At 36.0% G+C, this 21,062-nt stretch overlaps 1 protein-coding gene across 2 annotated transcripts in view; it reads right to left on the reverse strand.

Annotated features, from left to right (window-relative positions):
• Positions 1-1,542: 1,542 nt before the first annotated feature.
• GALC (galactosylceramidase) overlaps positions 1,543-21,062 on the reverse strand; it is a 31,750-nt gene continuing 12,230 nt past the window's right edge. Inside the window, exons 7-17 of one of the 2 annotated variants that reach the window (XM_058829192.1) lie at positions 18,994-19,124; positions 16,671-16,826; positions 14,524-14,648; positions 13,214-13,341; positions 12,671-12,760; positions 11,346-11,435; positions 10,863-11,007; positions 10,008-10,188; positions 7,604-7,767; positions 5,914-5,990; positions 1,543-4,162 (exon numbers count right to left, since the gene is read on the reverse strand). In XM_058829192.1, coding sequence (XP_058685175.1) covers positions 4,019-4,162; positions 5,914-5,990; positions 7,604-7,767; positions 10,008-10,188; positions 10,863-11,007; positions 11,346-11,435; positions 12,671-12,760; positions 13,214-13,341; positions 14,524-14,648; positions 16,671-16,826; positions 18,994-19,124 — 1,431 coding nt within the window. In that variant the 3' untranslated portion in view covers positions 1,543-4,018. The remainder of the gene's footprint in view (positions 4,163-5,913; positions 5,991-7,603; positions 7,768-10,007; positions 10,189-10,862; positions 11,008-11,345; positions 11,436-12,670; positions 12,761-13,213; positions 13,342-14,523; positions 14,649-16,670; positions 16,827-18,993; positions 19,125-21,062) is intronic. The other variant, XM_058829193.1, reaches the window with a different exon arrangement.

Genomic DNA, 21,062 nt, shown 5'->3' on the forward strand with positions numbered 1-21,062 from the left:
TTATCCAAATATGATTCCTTGAGGGGAAAAGCAGAGTTTCACAGTTGTTTTCTTAGCCATTATGAAAACCGCAGAGAAGTATCTTGGCACACAGAAAAAGCTTGGCAACGCTGCTGCAGCACACATTTTCCTCTGCTCAATTACTAGTGGGCGTTTTGGGCTTTTTTTAGAACACAAGTTCTAGAAACACAACCCTTATTGTTTCAGCGACACTTGGGCATAAATGGAAGGACCACAGCAAGAGGAATTTGCTCATGCTGACTTTTCAATGCACATTACTCTCAGTATTCTAAAAAAGCTACCTTGTGATTCCACTACCAGCCCAGGAAGTCTTCAAAACTAGAGGATTTTTACAACCTGCCTGTCTGCCACTCCCAGCATGTGCTAGACTTGTATGAATGTAGTACTTACAAAGGGTTTAAAAACAAACAAAAACAAACAAAAAAACACAAGCCAAAACCCACAAATGAACCAACAAAAGCCACACAAACAAACAAAAAACAAAGAAAAATACCAAAACATCAAAGAGAGGATAATAAAGTCTCCAAGCACTGTCTGTCTTTGGCCATACTGCTAAAATCATCAAAGACAGCTATAATTATGATGGTTAATTTCATAATACCCACTCCCCTTCAGAAAATGGACTCTGGATAGAAACTTCAGGTAAACCAATGGAAATTTATTAAGTGAAAACAACCTGTTGTTACGATGCAGTAAAACTGATCGTACAAGGCAAAAGCAAACCACTACCACTCAAATCTGGAAGTAGTTTTTTTTTTTTTATGCAAATACAAAGAGGCAGCTGCAAAAGAAGCCTAAAGAGTCTCCTGTAATTTTAAAGCAAAAGAGTCATAGTGTTTTGCAGGAGCAAAAAAAATCCCAACTGCTCATGTCTAACCTCAAAAGGTAGGGTGGCAGAGAAGGGACAGAATTGATTTTGATGCAGTGCTTGTGCAGGTGGTAGCATGTACCTGGTTACTGGAAGGCAATAATTCCTGGCTAAGTCATATCTACTGGCATGGTGGACTGGGAAACATAACTAGCTCTATGGAATTTCTCCTTGTAAAATTAAACCCTAAAATTTAGCTTAAAAAAAACAAAAATAGGGTGTTTGAAGATAGATTCAAAAGGATATTCAAAATAAAGTGGTCTTTAAACAATAGAAACACATCCTTACAACACTGTTTCCAAACCTGACTTTCAGCTAAATCTCATAAGACCTTAGTACTCAGCAGTTTTGTATCACTGGTCCTGAAATACAATTTAATTCCCTTTACTAAATTAAAAAAAAATATCCAAATCATGAAACCAGAAAGAAGCAAAATGTATATTGAGTGGTATAAGAAAATAATTTCATCAATAGCACAAGTCCTAATGCATATGGATTTTGAGATATTTTTAATAAGGACTGGTTAGCTATACTCTTCCAATTCAATTAAGTTAATGCCAAGCATAATTATCAGAAATCACAATGGAAAACTTGTCAGCTCTCTTGCTGAAGAAAACCAAGACCCATTTTACAGAAGCATTCTACACAAATAAAGCATTTTCAAGTGTTTTATTCGTCCATTTGGAATGATTAGCATTTATAATCAACAACATAAATCCACTCCTCAGTGAAAAACCCGACAGCTTGTTATTGCCAAACATATTACAGTCTACTGAAGGGTGAAGAATTACAGACATATAAAGATGAATAACATTATGTCACCATTAAATCACTTACTCTGTTCATAACACTTTAATCCTCAAACCTTGTAAATTAAGATTAGGGAAGAAAAAAAAATCAACATTTCCAGTGATAAAATACATTGTGTTTAGTACACAATATAATGGTACAGTTTATTACACTAGTGCATTAGAAGGTTAAAAAAACGGACAGCTCCTTTGGAATAACTACATCATTGCTGATCTCTCTGCTTGCAGCCACAGAAGCTACCAGGAAGACTCCAAGAAGCATCCAAATGAAAATCCTCACAGCTAAAATAAATTTATTCTCAGATTATTATATTACTTGAATATGAGGACCTAAAATTAGATTCCTTCACATGTGGAGTGACCAGTGACACTCCTTAGGAAATCAAGCAAGTAATGAATAGATCTGCATCCGTACTTGAAAATTATATGGAAAATTGTCTTTCACTTTTCACCCACTTAAGTAAACAGTTACTTCACATTTGGAAGCCTTCTGCTAGTTTTAAAGTTTAGTGGTTTAAACCATTTTCCAGGATTACTGTCATGTATGAAATTTCCAAGTATAAATAAGCAGTATCAATATAACAGCTAAAAGACACAACCATTTTTACTTACTAGAGATGGAATTTTAAGAACTCTTCTCTAAAAATGAAAACGGAAGATCAACTTTATAAAAATTTTCCAGGATTGATCTGTATAACATTAACTTTATATAAGATGACAACTTCAAAGACTGAAGTTAACAATTACTGGACTCAGCCTTCAAAATAAAGGGGATCAGAACAATAATCTCTGTAAATCAAAATACACTGTAAATCTTTTTCTCCAGATGTTGCCTGCTACAAAGGGCCTCATACAGCTAGAGTAGAGCCCTAGCAAGTATGTGGAACAACTTGCTTGTCAATTAAACAGGATGTGAATGCGAAAAGTAGATGGACACAGGAAGCATGTTTCATTATGGGAATAAACATCATCTTCATTCAAACTGAACAATAACAAACATGAAAAATTCTGGGGCTGACTGAACTGCAAATGTATGTGAGGAAAAACCCATTCAGTACTTCATATTCTCAATTAATCGGGTTTTTTTATAACACAGTAACTTGGGAAAAAAATTAAATGAAGCAATAGCTAAACAGAATCCCTCCAATTTCAAGGGTCTGAATTATCCTCTGAACTTCACTCCATGATGGCTAGGAAAAGTTTAAAAACAGACACTCTTGTGTCATTTCCACTGCTTGGCACACTAAACCATTCCCTCTGTGTCCACCATGTCACCTTATGATCAGGTTGCAAACTCTTAAAGGCCAAGACTGGATTTTGGTTTTTTTTTTTCAATTTCTTTTATAGGAAGTGATAGTATCCATATCTCCTGTGTGCCACAGTAATATAATAAACTAAATACCATTGTTAGGCTTTAATTGTTTTCTATTCAAAGCTCTAAAACCATCAAAAGAGAGAGATGTTTGCCCAAGTTTCTAGGAACAAAAGGCCAGTTTCCTGACATGAAAATATCCATGATGCAATGTTTTCACTCTTTGCACTATGCAAAAAACCCCACAATATTATCATCAACAACCTCTAAGTTATAGTATCTTTTCATCCATTTCAACCCTTTCAGTGGAAAGAGGAGGTAGATTAGAAATAAGCCACATCCTGCACTCCCTGATCAGTCATAAGGCACATTTCCATTCCACTGAAAATAGGATATATTTTAGGGCTGCAACGGAAGTTGAAAGAAGTAATCAAATGCACTAGGAGTACTGTAATGTCTAGTCACAGACTGCACCAAAAAAACAGACAAAACATCTTTTTTTTACTATAGGAAATCTAGGTACTTTATCCAAATGAAATTTGAGAATGATAGACCTACAAAAGTATGGGGCCCACTGGCTCATAAGGCTTACTGGCATTTAATTCTTTCTTTCACAGTGAAAGCAATGGACATAACAGTGGAAGTGTTAAAAAATGCAGCTTAAGATGCATCTGTCTTCTGTTAACTTCTAAAGTTATCTTAGAAGTGAGCTGGTAAGTTAAGATGTTGTTATTAAAAGATATCTAAATCCAAGAATTTGTTTTCATCATTACCTTGAACTAAAATTTACCCCTAAAAACTGAAGGGCAAAAATCCCACAGCAATAGGGGATAAAGCTACAATCATGTTGATATCTACTCAAGTAAACCTTTAACAAATAACACGGACTGAATCCAGACTCTTTGCCAAGAGATCAATCACAGTTTGGCAGTCAGCTCTCCTCCAAGTTTGACTTGGCTCTTTTTCAAAGTAACATGAGAACCAGGTTCTCCAAATGCCAAAGCCACCTCAGCAAGCTTCAACCTGGAAGTTGTCAAACTGTGCCAACTCAAACGAGCGAGTTCCGAGAGCAGCCCAGCCGTTCTGCGGTTTAGAAATGGTGACATTCTCCCAGAGTGGATAACCATTTAACAGTCCTGAGGCGGAGTTGCCCTGTTACAAAAAAGAAAATGTTAGCTTTGTTTTCCAGGGTCTGTGTATACACTGAGCCTGCTCACATGGGAGACAAGACAAAGCAGAAGGATGTCAAGTCAACTTTCAACTACATTTCACACATTTTTCATGCAGAGATGCATCTAAATATTGCATAGAATCCTCTGGTGTCTATCAGCTCTTTGAAATAGATCTAATGCCTTCACAGTGAATACATTAAAGGCTCCTCTTCTCCTACTCACAGCTTTGCTAACTCAGTGTAGAACCTGAAGGGTAAACTGGTTTTCTTATTCCTTATATCAGACACTTTCAAAACAGCCCAACTTTCTTAAGGTGATATGATACACTTGGCACTGATTCTGCAGAATTAGGCAGAAGTCAAAAGTCAAGAAAGATGTAATTTAGTCATTAAGCCAAAAGAAAGGGGAGATAGCAGAACCTTCAAGTATCACTCAAGCCACTTCGAGATGTAGAAATTAAAAGCAGTTTCAGGAAAAATTACAGTTTATCTTTTGTGTGTTCCACTAAATAGTATTTAGGAAAAAGTACTTCAGTTTACCTGTATTTCCTCATCTGAAAGACAATTACAGACACAGGTAAAAGCCAAGAATGTCTTTCAAGGACTCAGTGTGTGAATTATAAAGATGGCTCTGTACTTCACTCATTACATCAAAGGCATCCTAGGTACAAAATACTTTAACAACACTGATGAAGTTTTGAAGCACTGTGATTTTAAAATTCCCAACACTGTTTTAAGCGATTAATGTTCATCTTCAGTAACCCAGTATCTTGGCCCATTTTACAGATGGAAAGCACTGTCATAAATGTAGGTGTACCAAAGCCAAAACTGAACTACATCCATTCCAGTGAATGCCTTAGGCACAAGTGTCCCTTTGTCTACAAAAGTGATAGTACAAGAGACAAAAATCAGCTTCTAATACTCAGTGGCATTTTAGCGTGAGGGACTCAGTGCATAACTTTAAAAGTGTTACCTTCCGTAGTAAATCTCCCCAGCTAGGATTCAAGCTTCCCCACATTTCAAGTCAGTTGCAGTTGCAAAGGTTACATTAGACAAAGGCATTCAGAAGAGGAACTTAAAGCCTTTTAGGTGCTTGCACCAGTGTCACACCCATCAAATCGCACAGGGATATTTAAAGTACAGTTCGGGGCTACTTTCCTCCCCAAGTCACTGTGGTCAAAAAGGGTGGAGAGGGAGGGAAGGAAAAAAATGCAGACAGGTTTCTCATGAACTGCAGCCCACCTATACAATAACATAATGCCTGTGTTCTTCCACCACAGCAGAGAAGGAACTCAGTTTACCTGAGTTTCCCAGTCCTTTACTAGCTCCCCATACATGGCCTTAGCCTGGAAAGGGAACTGGTGGGAGACAGATTTGTAACACAGGCTACCTTAGTAATTTACTCATTGTCCTTAGAACAGGAAGCCAGGCCATCATCTTTCCATCAAATTAAATGAGACTTGCTTCTCTCACCCTTCTACCTCTAGCTTTCAATTCAGTTTTCCAGTTATTTTCTGTACCTCCTACAAATTCTCAAGATCTCTTTTAAAATACAGGCAGCAGAACTTGGTATGGTATTTTAGCATTGGTTTAATATAACAGATATTGCTTATATTTTTGATAGGGTAAACTAATGCAAAGCCATCATCAATAGTATAGCACAGTGTTGTGTAAACCATTTAAGATTGGAAGTGTCATAACTGGTTTTCTAGCTTTTTGCCTGAGTCCTTACCTGAATGTTGAGAGTAAGTGTGTGCCATGCATTATCCCGGACACCAGCAAGTCCTTTCATTAATATTTCCTCTCCAGCTGCAAAACATGCTTAAGTTAGCAAAGTGTAACTTCAGCCCTTTGCTGAAACTGATAAATACCAAGCCAGTGAAAGGATAATACTATCTATTTTTCAGAAGTTTTCAGGATTGACATTTTACCAGTTTGGAAGGCTAACATGTAAACCTGGACTCTGCATTATTAGTACATTCTCCTGTTTTGCCAGCACTGTTTTTTTACTGAAATCTCAATGCTCTTAGCAATTTGGCATGAGATGAGGATTCACTCTATGGAGAGTACAGGTTCACAAAGTGTGACAGTAGCTATCACTGCTTGTTCTATAGATCTTCTTGTTTATGTATTGTTTGAAACTATTTTAAATCACAGGGTTTGAGTTGCCACACTGTCATGTTGCTTAGCTCAAAATTTAAGCTAAGCAAAAGTGGGGTGTGAATGACACCTGGAGGTAAGATGAAGACCTGAAAAAAATTAAGTGCCACAAGTCCTCATTTATTCAGTAGACAGTTTTTGCTGCAAGATATTTAACATTCAGGCTCCCTTCTAGAAAAAAATAAAGATGACTGAAAATAACTTTACAGAAAAAATTATCATATTGTGTAACAAGAGTCTCAGCCTGAAATAACAGGATGGTTGATCAAAATCTACTCATTTCATCCAGGAAAACTTATTTCTGACAGCCTGAGAAACTAATCAGGTAATGTTGCTAGGTCTTATTACAAATAAAAAATTGAGTCGATCCTAAACACAAGTATGTATTTTCATACAGCTGAAACTTAAGTTTTTATGGAATTACACACTGTAAAGTTTCCATAGGGAGCACTGGTACATTAAGAGAAGCTATGTAAAACCTTCTTTATGCTACCTCTCCATGGTAAAAGTGGAAAGGAACACAGACACACACACAAAAAAGAAGTATATGATCAGATATACTGTAGATCTGGAAGTTACAGTTGACTCATAAGAAACCATTGAAAATTTTAATTTATACTCATGAAATGACAGGAAATGCATTTAAACAACTAAATATGCCACTATGCCAAAACAAATTGAAAAGAACTTTTAGTTATTGATGAAGTATTATCATACACTCTTCCATGTGCATGTGAAGTGCTCTACAGTTAAGCACATAAGAACGTTAGCATCACAAGTAGAACATGTGCTCGCTCCACTGAGCTACACTAAGAGGAGGATGCATAATTTGAGGAAAAAGGAGGCCACTTATGATCATCACTTAAGCCAGATGTAAGATGAACTGCTCTCTAAGAAAAGCCATTTCATGTCAATCGGGATTTTTTTTTATGTGTAGTTTAAGAATACAGATCAAATATTTCTGTAATTAATATTGTATCAGAGTATTTATGAAAAGCAAAATACCTCATATTTGCTAGTGTAAAACAGACTTTGTTAGTGGAAAAACAAAAACTCCAGAAAGCTGAGCCTGAGAAATGGGCCAGCCAGTAGCCTCCAGATGCTTTCTCTGCATATGAAAAGTGACCATCATTAGAACACAACTGGTTAAATTCATAGTCATGACAAATGAACTATAAAATCTGAATGTTACCCATTTTTATCCAAGTTATCAAAATGACATGTCCATATGCCAGTATCCACTTTTACAAAGCACTGCTTACCTAGGTCACCAGTGACTCTGTAGGTGCCATCTGCAAAAACCCAGAAGAAAACTCCTTTGGTACGTCGCACATATATCCCACCATTGTCAACTCTTCCTGCAATAAACACGCCTCCATCACGAGGTTTTTCTATGTAGATGTCACAAGTGACTGTCATGTTTACCCTGTAAGAGAAGTTTAGTGTTTTAACAAGGAAGGAATCCATTTTTTTGAGTAGGCAGAACACAGAAATTATTTGATTTCCTGAGACTATACTCCAACTCAACAGTAAAGCACTGCATTATGCATGCAGTGTGAGTTGTAAAGAAGAATAAAGTGAAATAATATCAGAACCATCAAATTGCACCTAGAAAATTTACACAACTTCCTCCTCCCCGGAGTTGCACTACAAGGCTCTTAACCATAAAAATTCTCTCCCTCTATTAATTGATCCACATCCCATGTCTGAAGGCACTTCTAATACAAACACAGCCACAAGGGCACTTAGTTAAGCAATAACTATCCATAATTATTTACAGAATATGAAAAGACTTTCTTTGACAGCAGCTCAGCTGATAACTGAATCAGAGAATATCTATTCTAGTAACTTTTCTTCTCACCTCTAACATAGTAGTAAGAATGACCTGAGTTTTAATTCTAATGTAATGCTCCATATTCTTGAATATAGCCACTACACAAACAGGATTACTTTCTTGCCTCCCCATATATCAAAAAAGAGACCCCCCCACATTTTCCTTAAACCATTATAAAGAGACTCATAGCAATACAGAAATAATTACATAGTAATACTTTCAGAATATACCTAGGTTCAATAAAACCATCAGAGAAAAACACTAACAAATCAAGGATAAGAGAGTAAAAAGCTTTCACATTCACAAGTTTAAAATTCAAACTAAAACCAACTAAACAATCCTGAAATTGAACCACGATAAAGTGCTATTGACAACTGAAGTACCATCCCACAGAGAAATCTAACGCAAGATTGGCTTGGAATTTCAGTAGCAGGTGCTCATTGTTGAAAATATCTGCCAGGGACAAGTTGTCCCAGAGTCTTAAACTGAGGATGAAGCAAACAAACTTGAGGGCCTGAAATTGAGGACTAGCATTATGAAAAGTTACAGGCCAGTAAAACTTGAATAATAAACTGAATATTCAGGAAGCAAACTTGGTTTTGAAAGCAAGATGAAGACTCAAAGAAACAGAACTAAAATAAAATAATAGGAAGTTTTTATGAATCTCAGTACAGTAAGTTTAGAATATGTCCTATGTAGCTGTTATAGGAATCACTGAGTATGATTTACTCAACGAGGGATAGTTGATTATAGGGGGAATGTGAGATTTTTCTTAACAGAGGGCTGCAAAAGAAAACATCTGAAAACTGAAGAACAACCTCCAAGTACAAGAGGGTGTTACTTTTCCAGGTTTTGGACCAAAGTGATTCAATCACGACTCCAGGCCTGAAATTAGAAGTGTGAAATATGTTCTGAAAAAGCATTTGCCAGATCAATAATCTAATTAAAGTGAAAAAAACCTGACAGAATGGCTATTTTAAAGAACATATCAAAACAATTTAGGCTAGACTTCTAAGCAGAAGAGAAAGCTTTAAGTATGAAGTTTATTATTACTATTAAAAGCAAAATTAGTTAACAGGATCTTTTCCAAATGCTTATTAATTTTAAATAAACATTATTCTAAAATATGATGCTTGGTTCTGAATGACCGTCATTGTAGTGCCTAGCAATTTTTTAGCTCCTAAAAAGAATTGCAACTGTAACCATACTTTTATCAAAAGAGTAAACCACAGTTACTTTCACCCAGAAATAAGAGTTTGAAGTAGCATTGGCGTCAAATCCATACAATTCAAGGAACTGCTCAGAAGATGGCAGTCTGCAACAAATATATCTGAATTAACAACTAAATAGTCTGAGAGTTATGACACTGATCAAACTAACAAATAACTCTAAATTATATAATTCAAAATTAATCCTTTTCTTAGTCCAGTTTAAGAAATAAGAAACTCAGGGCACACATTGGTGTTTCTAGTATGCCAACTCAGATCCATTAGTGTAAAAAATTAGCTTGAACAAATATGCCCAGCAGGACATAAGCGAAAAGAAACATTCTAAGACACTGCAGCATTAGACTAAACAACCAAGAATAGTGGTGGATTCTCCATCCTTTAAGAGTCATTTAGACAGACACAGTTGACCTTTGGCCCTGAGCAGGGCTCTGACTTTTTGAAGTGCTTGAATCATCATTCCTACATGACTACAGAGAATCTGGAGGCAAAAGCAAAAGGCCTCTGTCCAAGAGAAATGAGACTTGAGACAGATTAACTGATCATTACTCACACTGGTGAGGAAGACATTTCCCCAAATGCCGCTACAAAATAGTATCTACATACCACTTAAAATTTCCTATGACACTGATGGTCTGGTCTGCATCAGAAACCCAAGTGATGGGCCGCTGAACCACCACCTGGCGGAGTGTGAACACATGATCTCCAGGGTCAGAAGCATTTACAAAGTATTCAAATACACCTGTCTGATCTGCAAAATTTGGGGCTTCACTGAAAGGTGGATTACCTGTTCAGAAAATAAAATACACATCAACTCTAAGACATTATTTTTCTTTAGTGTACTTGTTCTCAAAAATTTCCCCTGAAAATTTTCTCCACATTTCTGACTTGCTGTATCAAAGCAATCCCCAAAATGGAAGTTTTTATGCACTGGTTTTGCAAACACATGAACACCATATAAGATATTACATTAAATACACTTCATTGCAAGTGTAAGGTTGTCGCTGTAAGAGTTAAGCCTTCTGATCTTGTTTTCATAGTTTCTAGACATTTTCCCAGGAAAGTAACTATAAACATAGATGCTTACAGATTCCATTGAAGAAATGTCTTTGATGGACATTTCTCACGACCAGTGTGGTTGAGAAGGTGGTAACCTAACTATCCAATCCCTGGTCGTTGTCAAGAATCTATAAATACTGGAATCACTGAATAAATCACTCTCTTTTTCTTATCACACATTGAGCTGTGTCTGTGTGAATCATTTTGTGTCAAACAGCGACATAAGGTGTACAGTCATACAGGTATAAATTGTTGGAAAAACAGATATAAATAAACAAAAAACAAAATAGATCTTCGGGCTACCTCATGTAGAGGATTCAAATAACATAACTTACTACCTTCCTACATTACAATTATATCTGTGTGTGAATTAAGTTTTTGGATAAGAGAATTATGGCTTACGTATATTGAAATCATCTTTGTAATTTGAAGGAAAGGGCTGAGGAGGAGGCGGCTCTGGGCAACCATATTTCCGTCCTGTCTTGAGTGTGGTTAAAGTGTAGACTTCATCCACATTTAGATCTAATGAAAATCTTCCCTTCCATACCTGCAATTGAAGAAAGCTCAAGCTGCAAAGGTTAACCACTAAATGACAAAATACCAAGTTACAGAAGTAAAGAAGATCCTCTGAAGTTCTGATTTAAGGAAAAAATCCCATCTTCTTGCCACAGCATTTAAATATCTCTGGGCTATTTTTAGAACTCGTTTTCCCCAAACTCTTTATTACCTCCAGGTAGTCTTGTATATAGCCAGTAAAACTGCACTCAAACAGCATTAAAACATGCCCTAAATATGCAGCTTAAGCATGAAATTAGAGGACTTTCACCAAAGAGGAAAGACACATCTGAAACTGCAGAGGGACTGTAATTAAAACTATCAACTTACCTTTACAGGACGGAGTTTCTGGAAAAGACTGGAGTGTCCAGATTCAAAATCAAGTCTAGAGTGCCACACTTGAAGGGTTTCCACCATATACTACAATGGAACATACCATACAGTTTAAAACACAACAACAGCAAAATAAACAACCTTGAATACTCAACCTGAGAAATACCAGTCCTCTATAAGTGTCTAATTTTTGTTATTTTAAGGCTGTTGATCACATTAGAGGCCACAATTCTATTCAGCTAATCATTACATATGCCTTACATTTTTATAGATTATTCATTGATAAAGCATTGTCCTAATATGCCCTGATGTTGCTTATAAAGACAGAAAGCACTGCAAACACTGACACAATCTTTAGCTTCTCTTTCACCAACAATACACCTTGGATACAAGCTCTCCTCCAAGAAGTACCTGGACTGAAAAAATATCCCAATAGTTTCAGTTTCATGAGGCCTTCAGTCTAGTTGCTAGTTCTTTGATTTTAATTTTTGAGCAAAGTATTTTGTTTACATGTCTCCATCCTTCTGCATTAATACTCTATCAACCATATATAACCCCCATAATTTCTTTTCAGTTACCAACATCAACAACAAAGCAAGAGACCTAGAGTTTGGTTTGGATGAGCCATCTGATACTTCCCCAAAAGGGAGCTGTGTATCCAAATTGACACTCAACTACTTTTCCTAAGTGAACTATTTTGCTGCCAAAAGTATCATCCAAATTATCTCCTCCTAAAGGAAATTACTGATGCCAAAAAATAAAAATCAAATCCAAATAAGTAACTGTCAACTTCTGAGAAGGAATCATCCAAATCAACTAACAATGACTCCCTCCAGTTTACACTGTGGAAATATTAGAGGGAAATTTACTTTAGCAAGATTAAAAAAAGAGAATAAACAAATCAACAACTGGGAGATTCTCAAATATCTCTTCACAGGATGCAACAGCAAAATCTGCAGTATAAAACCAACTACAGCTATTATGAAAATGATAGCTATACTATAAAAAGACCATGGCTGTGCTGGCCCAACGAACTGTATCAACATGTCAGAGCACCCAGCCTTGGAATAAATTCTAAAGAAAAATTCAGTTGCATTTCTCTCCTATAAAATTTCTTCAGAAGAAGAAATTCTACAATTTCAGATATGACATTGCATCTCATGGTAAAACCGAACCAGAATGCTTAAAACGTCACCAGGTGTGAAACAGCCTCCAGTACTGGAGACTGTTAATTTCTTGCTAACCGGTGATATTGACTTGTATGTATTTGATTAAGAATGGCAATTCATTTTACAAGGCTGATCAAATGTAGGTCTACTTACAAATGACCCTCTGAGGTAGAAAGTTGCTCTCTGAGGTATGACATTAAAATTTGGCAATGGAGGCCTGATACATTTAGAGTGATTATGACTCTGAAAAAAAAAAATAAATGTAACAGAAGAGACACACATTACTGGAATGCAACAAGTGGAAAAAATCATGAAAAACCAACAGCATAGAATTAAAATTAAAAGAGCAATAATTTGTTTCTCTGTTAGCTTAATAGCTGCAATTACAGTAGTTTAATAATTTTATTATGAATACAGAGTTTAAGAAAGCACATGACATAACTTCCTCCCAGGGTGTCATCCAATTAAAGATAATGTGTAATAAAAAGATAAAGATGGCATATATATTGGCCTCCAGGAAGTCTCAACTAGGCATTTGAAGTTCAGATAGAAAAAATGACCTCTAGTGAACTCATTAATAAAGCTACAAGTATCAAAGAACATTCACAGATACTGAATAACAGATCAAAACAGGCTCTTCATAATAAAACATTTCCTGTAACTTTTCTAGTCCACTGGAATTGCTGATGAACATACCATAGTTTCAATTATGATGGTAAGGTTCCCTAGGCCATCTGTCAGGGCTACAAAGCTGCCACCTCCTTCTAAGTGTCCATCCACTTGCAAGTATGACCAGCCTGGTTGAGTAAATTGTGTGGTGTGTGCTGAGACAAAAATCAGAATACAATAATTAAGACTTAATAAAAATGGTACCATTTGTAGGCTTAATTAAATTTCTTTCTCATACATGCTGACAAAACTGAAACCTGATTTGGGGAAGAAAGTAACAGAACTTCCAAAACAAAATTTACCTATATAAGAGGAAAGATTAAAGAATTATACTACAGCAAAATTAAAAATATCAACACTGTAGCAGACAAAACAGTTAAGATGATAGTAATTATAATTATTTAGTCATTAAGTACAAACTATATAAGGTAATCATGTCCATTCAATTTGAATATTCATCACAGTTTAGATTTTCCCTTTTTTTTTTTCTCTTTAAATAAAGGAAACATTTAGGGCAGCGAAAGCACAGATGGGCAACTCCATGAGAAATAACTAAATAAGCAGGGTTTTCAGAAAGTAAGTGAAACTATCCAAGAATATGACCCAGATCGTGAAAATCCTGAGCAATATGGACACAGGAACAACTGCTCAGCTGTTCTGCACATGGGAAAACCAGCCATTTTTCCTTTAATGCTTTTACATTTATAGGTAACTAGAAGAACAAAAATTAAAGAATTTGTCTGGTTCCTCCTTCATGGCACTGCAGAGTTGCTCTACAGAACTGTGGCAAAGGCAGTAAAATATTACAGGACTACAGAGTAGCCAGTGAATCCGTGTGGCCACGGACACCATGTGAACATGCTTCCCTTTCCCCAAGCTCAAGGAAATGGTGATTTACCCAAGCCAAGAATGTCAAGCAGGAAAAGAATACAGAGGTTCTTTGTTCCATTTTCGCAAATTGAGAAGTACCAAATGGAATTGATTGACACTCAAAGATTAAAAATAAAAAAGGGAAAGGAAACAGGAAAGCACATTAACCTTTATGGGCACTTCAGATTTAAATATTTTAATAGTAACAACTACAAAGGCAGTAGCTTTTCCATTTTTGATACAGCTAAACATCAAGTATAAATATTTCCCTTATTATATATTTTTCTGCCTCTTATTGAAATTTGATTATTTTCTTCTTTTTTAATGTATTCACAAAACTTTCCAGAAATCTACCTCAATTTGGTACAAAAAATAATGCACATAAAACCGCTAAATAAATAAAGGCCTTGGAAAGTACAGCGATGTTTGGTGTCAGATCACCAACTTATTAAGTGCAAAATTTTCACCTGTAATCCAGATAGGAGATTCAACTTTATAGTGGCCACTCCATGGCTCCTGTGCTGTCATTAATCCACATCGACCAAAGGGCAACTCCTCATAATAACTGGCCACCAGGTTCCATGCGATTGTTCTAGAAGAAAAATAGGTGTTTTCTTCATTCATATGGACAGTATTGAATTAACTTAGTACAAGAATCCATTCCTCCTTTTTCTCCAGCATACAATGGAAACAATTTGGGGGGTGGAAGGAATATCTGTCTAGCTAAAAGGAAAAAGAAACCCCATAGAAGAAGCAAATAAAGCAAATTCAGCTTCCAGTGTTGAGAATTTACTCCAAAACTGGTGATAAATTCTCTGACTATAACACCACAAAAAGTTGTACATTAAAAGAAACATGTATTGAGGGTAAAGACTCCATTTGTTTGGGGTTTTTCCTGTTCTGATGGGAAAAAAGTTTGTTAGTGAAGTCCGCAGCTTTTTGCTGGATGTTGTTCAGTTCAGGTCTCTGTGATTGCTTGGTTATTTCTGTGCATGGTGGTAGTTGTTTTGGTGGAGTTTTTTAGGGAAGCAGTTAAGTACCATCACTAAAAAAAGATCTTATCTTTATCCATGTAAGTAACAAACAGAAAACAACTTTAACCAGCCATCCTCAAGGAGTTGTTCTGTCCTGACAAGGATAATCACTTCACACACTTTGATTTGAGCTTCACTGGAAATACTCTGCAGAGACTTTAAACTTAAGACCTCTGGGCTTTAAATACGGAAATATAGCTTAACAGAGCAGTTAAGCAGAAGGCAAAAGCTGTCAATCTGTTTTGCTATTGTGCACAGGTGAGTACAAAGACCTCATTCTAAAGTCACTGCCACGGGCTTATCACACTATACATACGCACAGAAGAGATCCTGGAATTCTACAAAAACATGATCATAAAATAAACAACTCTTGAATTGTAAACTCAGCTTGCTCACATCAAACTTGTTCTGTTGATTTCAAACTTAGAAAGAAAAGTAGGAAATTCAACTTCAAAGGAAACAAACTTAGCAGAAAGATAAGCTGCCTTTCGTCAGAAAGATTTTGTTTTCAGTATAGAAGCCAAGACAACTTCACTGTTGGACACCTGGACTTGGAAATATTCTACAATAATTTCTAAATGTGCCTAGCTGTCAGGCTGTGAAAGAAACGGGGCATATATAATTTGAAAGGACTTGGAAAAATAGAAAAGCAATGGGAAAAGAAGGATCCCAAATAAAGATATTAAAGTATATGGGGATTAAGAAGGAAGCAGAATGATCAGGAATTCAAGCAAGAAATATTCATCTCTTTGAAAAGTTCAGCTTGCAGAGAAGATAAAATATCTGTAGAAACCAGGTGACTAAAAAAATTTCCCTTTAAAATATCACTCCAGCACTCCACTTGAAGCAACAGACTAGAAGATTTCTCTTTATTTTTCCAGAAAGAAGTTATAAAGAATCTGAAAGATTTGAACAATTTTGCTTACATCTTGATGCCTACCTTTTCTTTAATCAAACCTTTTCTTTCAGATTACCAGTTGTTGCACCAGAAACAAACTGTACTTTCTATTCTTTTCTAAGACTAAATTATGTAATTTCCCAGTAGAGAGAACATTTTTTTACAGATTTCAGTTTGGAAAGAAAATGTGCAGAAAACAGTAAATTTATCAAAATACTACAGCATGTTAAAGAATTGATTCTGAGGAAGAAGTTGTATGGAAAAACTAGATAACTACATCTGTAATTCTCTGTTTAACTGAAGACATACAATCTGATAAAGACCTTAAGAAAAATATGATAAATTAGTTTTATTGTTATTTTCCTCCAATGTTTTCAACTGTTAGCTCTTCTTAAGAACATTCTCTTTTTAATAATTATCATCAGTCTCAAAGGCATCTGAAATTAACTGCATAAATCACTGAGTACTGGGTACAAGAGTACATTGAAACTTGTGGAACTTCTACCTCAGAAAGAGGTCAGAACAGCAGACTTCCTATCTTACTATATTTCAATTTAGACCACATTGGGGTGACTTTCAGTTTGGCTGTTTTCTCACCAGAGCAGATGGATGTGTTATACAGTACTTTAAATAATTCTTACACTTCAAGTTGTGAAAGCGTGCAACAGTGCCCAACACTTACGAGGTCATGTTTCCGTTCACGTAGTTTTGGTTCAGGATCCGAGCCCAGCATCCTGCACCAACATCATCATTGAAAGTACTGTAATCTTCTGACGACCACAGTTTCTTCCCAGTTAATATAGCATTTTGCACTGTTTTTGTCCCGGGATAGTGAGCCCTACACAATATTTTGAAAAGGAAGAGCATTTAGTACAAAGAGAAAGTCAAATTTTGGAAGTACATATAGCAGTAATGATTCACTTCCTTCAAACTGAAAATGAAAAATAAAATTTCTTTGGAATACCACAAGTGGAAAACAAGAAAATTGAACAAGGGGGAGCTGTAACATTCTAGAGCTTATTGTATTTACATCAGTAGATTATTTCTTCTGCTACATGATAGCACATAGATAAGCTTAGCTCTGTCCTGAAATTGAGCTAGATGATGGTCATTACCATAATGCGCTGAATAGAGAAAATACATGCTAATTCATACTATCTTAAACAAAACCATAAATAATGTAAAACCAACAGTAAGGTACAGCACTAGACATTATGCTAAGAATTTACCTGCATTAATGTCTTAGAACAAAACATGAACTTGACTGATTTTGTACATCTTTATTAATAAACTCAGGTTTCAAAAAAACATGCTAGTTGGACTAGAGAAATTACAAAGGTATAAACTGATAATACTCAAAACATATAATGAGAGCTAATTTTCTTTTCAAGATCTTCCTTAATATGAGGACAGATCCTTTCACCCAATGGAGACTTTGATTATACTAAATCAAGACACTGACCCACCAAATGGAGTGCAAGGTTTGCTGACTGAAATAAAACCTTTCAAACCACTTGCAGAAAACAGGATTGTGATTCTCCTCACTTAGCACATTCATTGAACACACTTAATGCGTACACTAAAATGAAACTATTTCCTTTACTATTAGCCTGCAACTTGATAAATTGATACATTTGTGGCAGGAATACAAGAAACGCCAGTTTTTCTAGGCTGACTGTTGGGTCTTTTTCCAATATTTTCCCTCTAGTGGACAATGAGCCATTTCCCAGTGTTGCAGTCCTTCATACATAGCTTCACTAATGGAAATGTAACAGATATTAGCGATTTTAGCAACATTTTGCTCTCCTGTACGGTTTACTGTGTATTTCCCCTTTGGCTTGGAAACCTAGGTATTGCCTTAGTACCAAGCAAAAGGTTTTTGTAATGGCATAAATGGCACAGCTTTCAAAAACAAAGCAAAGAAGGAACAATTTGTCTTTCTACGCTCCTGAAAATGTGTTTAAGTGCCAATATCCCAATAAAAGCTGAAATACACAAGAGAGTGTAATAATTTCCCTGTTAAGATTGAATTAGAGTAGGGATGTAAAACTTAGACTTATTAGTTAAGCAAATACAGCTTACTTAGACAGTGTAAAAACCATTGAGTTTCATCCAGACATGATCCAAGACTCCACCTATGAAAAACTGCCAGGATACTGTTCATGTTCAGAATGAGGGGAGAGACTGATTGTAAGGGTAGATTACACTGACTGCCTATCTGTATTTGCAGAAAAAGCATTCATTTCTACTCCTCCTATGGTTCAGATATATAAAGATGAATGGAAAAGATTCAAATTGACGCAAGGAACTGACACATTTTAAGCATGTGGTTGGGTCAGGCAAGTTTATGGCACCTAGTCATTAAAGTTTAGTGCAACTGTAAAAAGAAAAGTTAATGAATGTTTTGTATACACACTTCCATTCAGCCAACAAGTCAGTAGTCAATCTCAAATTTAGTCTACTAGTAAAATATTACTATGACAAAACCCAGAACTAGTAAAACAAGTCAGCTGGTTGCATCTTTTCCAAATACAAATTTGTCATCAAAACAAAATGGGAACTAAGAATCAAACCATTGTAACTCAAAGAATCACAGCCCAAATTCATTTCTGCATAACAAACATTTCAGTAACAAACCAGTGGAAATTACAAGGCTGTGTACTAAGTTGTAAAGCTAAAGCACTTTCTGCATACCAGTTAGAGGAACCAAAACTCTCAGAATAAACAGTGCTGTCCAAAAAACCTTCAATCCCTCAAAAGGGCAACCACTCCCAACACGAATCTTCAACATGATAGAAGACTCCTGATTCAATGAAAGGTTGAGGCTGTTACTGGGACAAGAGCTGTGTGATTTGATGTGGGTTAGTAAGAAAGTTTTATAGTATCAATCCTTTCCTTTCAGGTAAGAGTACAGAGAGGTAAAGCTTTGGCTGTGTTAGTTATAAATAAGATGAAGACAAACTATAAACAAACCACCAAGAAGAAGAACAGAGAGAACCCCCTACCCAATCACATCGACCACTCCGTGGAGCTCAGAGTCAATCATCATGACAAAGGAAATGGGCTCCCACAGTCTATCGCTGGCTATGATCCTCACCTGCTCCAGACCATGCTTATCCAATGTGTACCTCAACAGCTTGGAAAAAAAAAGGAGAGCAAAGAACAGAGAGAAGGGACAAATAAAAAAATTGTTTTTCAAATTGTCAAAACTTTATATTTGGAAAGGCAGCATCTTCTTCAGCACTAGCTGAAAAAACTACTATGCTTCAGTTCAGGTTTTTGCAACTTGGACAACTGTTACACCAAACAATACATACAAGATTGTCAAATACAAAATGACTTCAAAGGATACCTTCTTCTACCATACTGAATTCCAAAATACATAAGAAAAGGAAAAATTAAAAACATTTTGTTCTTACAGACATGAAAGTACAGATTAAGACAAAGCATATCACATTTCATGCAGTATACTCTATTTGCAGATTAGCCACTTAGATGTTACAGGGCTGATGGCTAAACTACAAGATGTTTATGAACTTTCTGAACCTGAGCATTAGAAGGACAGACATCTAAATACTATTATCTTTCAATAGGTCAGCAGAACTCTCTGGGGTAGGTAGTACCTTAAATTCAGCATTGATTGAGAAACATGGTGTTCTCGTATCTATCAAGAAATCCCTAATTTCTTGATAGATAACAAAACCACAGCACAGGAAAAACCTAACTGTTCATTTTTTGTGATCAGTGGTGGAGGGGGAGTTGAGGAAAAATCTGTATGACATTGAAGAAAAACCTCTGACAAACAGAGCTTACATTTTAAACAACAACTAAAACATGTCTGTGGTTCTAAAGACACAATCATAAACAAGTACTTCTATCCTTGATTCTGCCAAGTTCCTAAAGAAACAAGAGCTGTACACAGTCATTCTTTAAGCTGTACTGTCTTGGAAATCATTGCTAAAACATTTCCTAATGCACCTGCTCAGCTGCAAGTCTTGCCTAACCTAAGAAAGTTTTTTTTAAGTCTATTTTAAACCAAATGAGTTACTCAGTACTGACACTATAATTGGCATTTCTCAGGCAGCCACTTTCAGGTGATTGGTGTTTACAAGCTCAATAAATACAAAAGCAGTTTCTTTATAAAATCCCTGCTGAACTGACCTGCTATAACCTTTGAACCACGCATTCATATAAACTATGATGAGCATATCATGCTTCCTTACATACATAGGATAAACAGTACGCGAGTGACCACAAGAATGTTCTTATCACAGTAAGGTTAACAATAGAGATAAATAAGTTAACAAATGTAACACAAGTGAACAATTTGTATCTGTACACAACATTTCCACTGGGAACATGTAATTTTTTAAAAACTATGTATAATTTTGAGAAACCAGAGATTAGAAAGAGAACAAGACCAGCAGAATAAATTGCCAAAATCAAGTAATAAAGTGTATTATGGAACAAGAGTGAAGGCAAACAGTTGAGTTGACATTTGCTGAAACACCTACAGAAGGCATTCCCAGCTGCCAAAATTGAGATAGGCTGTATTAGTTTACAAACTTTGGGTGCTTGATGTTACTTCTATATTACTGTCAGTGCATGCATTTCTAAAATTATCTGTTATCAGATACAAGCAAGAAAAAGAAACTTCTAGCTCTAGCTCTTCTAGCTCTGACCAGAAAAATCTCAGCTGCAGCCACAGAAAAGCCCACGGTGATAAGTTCCACTCTGAAAGTTCAAGTTCAACCGAAATGAAAACCAGTTGCAGACCAAGAATTCAATCCTAAGGCTTTTCTGACTTGGAACATGCACATGCAGATTAGTTAGAAGTTTCCTGTCATTTGCTATTGCTAAGAAGCCTAAAACACAGCTCCTAAATGGACCCTTTAAAGAAATGATGGAAGAGTGACAAGGTCAGCTTACACATGTACTAAACTGAAAGAAGAGAGAAAGACAAGAAAAATCCATTACCACTGGACAAAATGATGGAAAAAACGGAAACAGCTAGGAAGTATGAAATAAGAATATATGACTCTTGAAACTGGAGATGGAGACTTATCAATAGGAA

This window comes from Poecile atricapillus, chromosome 1, assembly GCF_030490865.1.
Source record: "Poecile atricapillus isolate bPoeAtr1 chromosome 1, bPoeAtr1.hap1, whole genome shotgun sequence".
Taxonomy (NCBI): Eukaryota; Metazoa; Chordata; class Aves; order Passeriformes; family Paridae; genus Poecile; species Poecile atricapillus.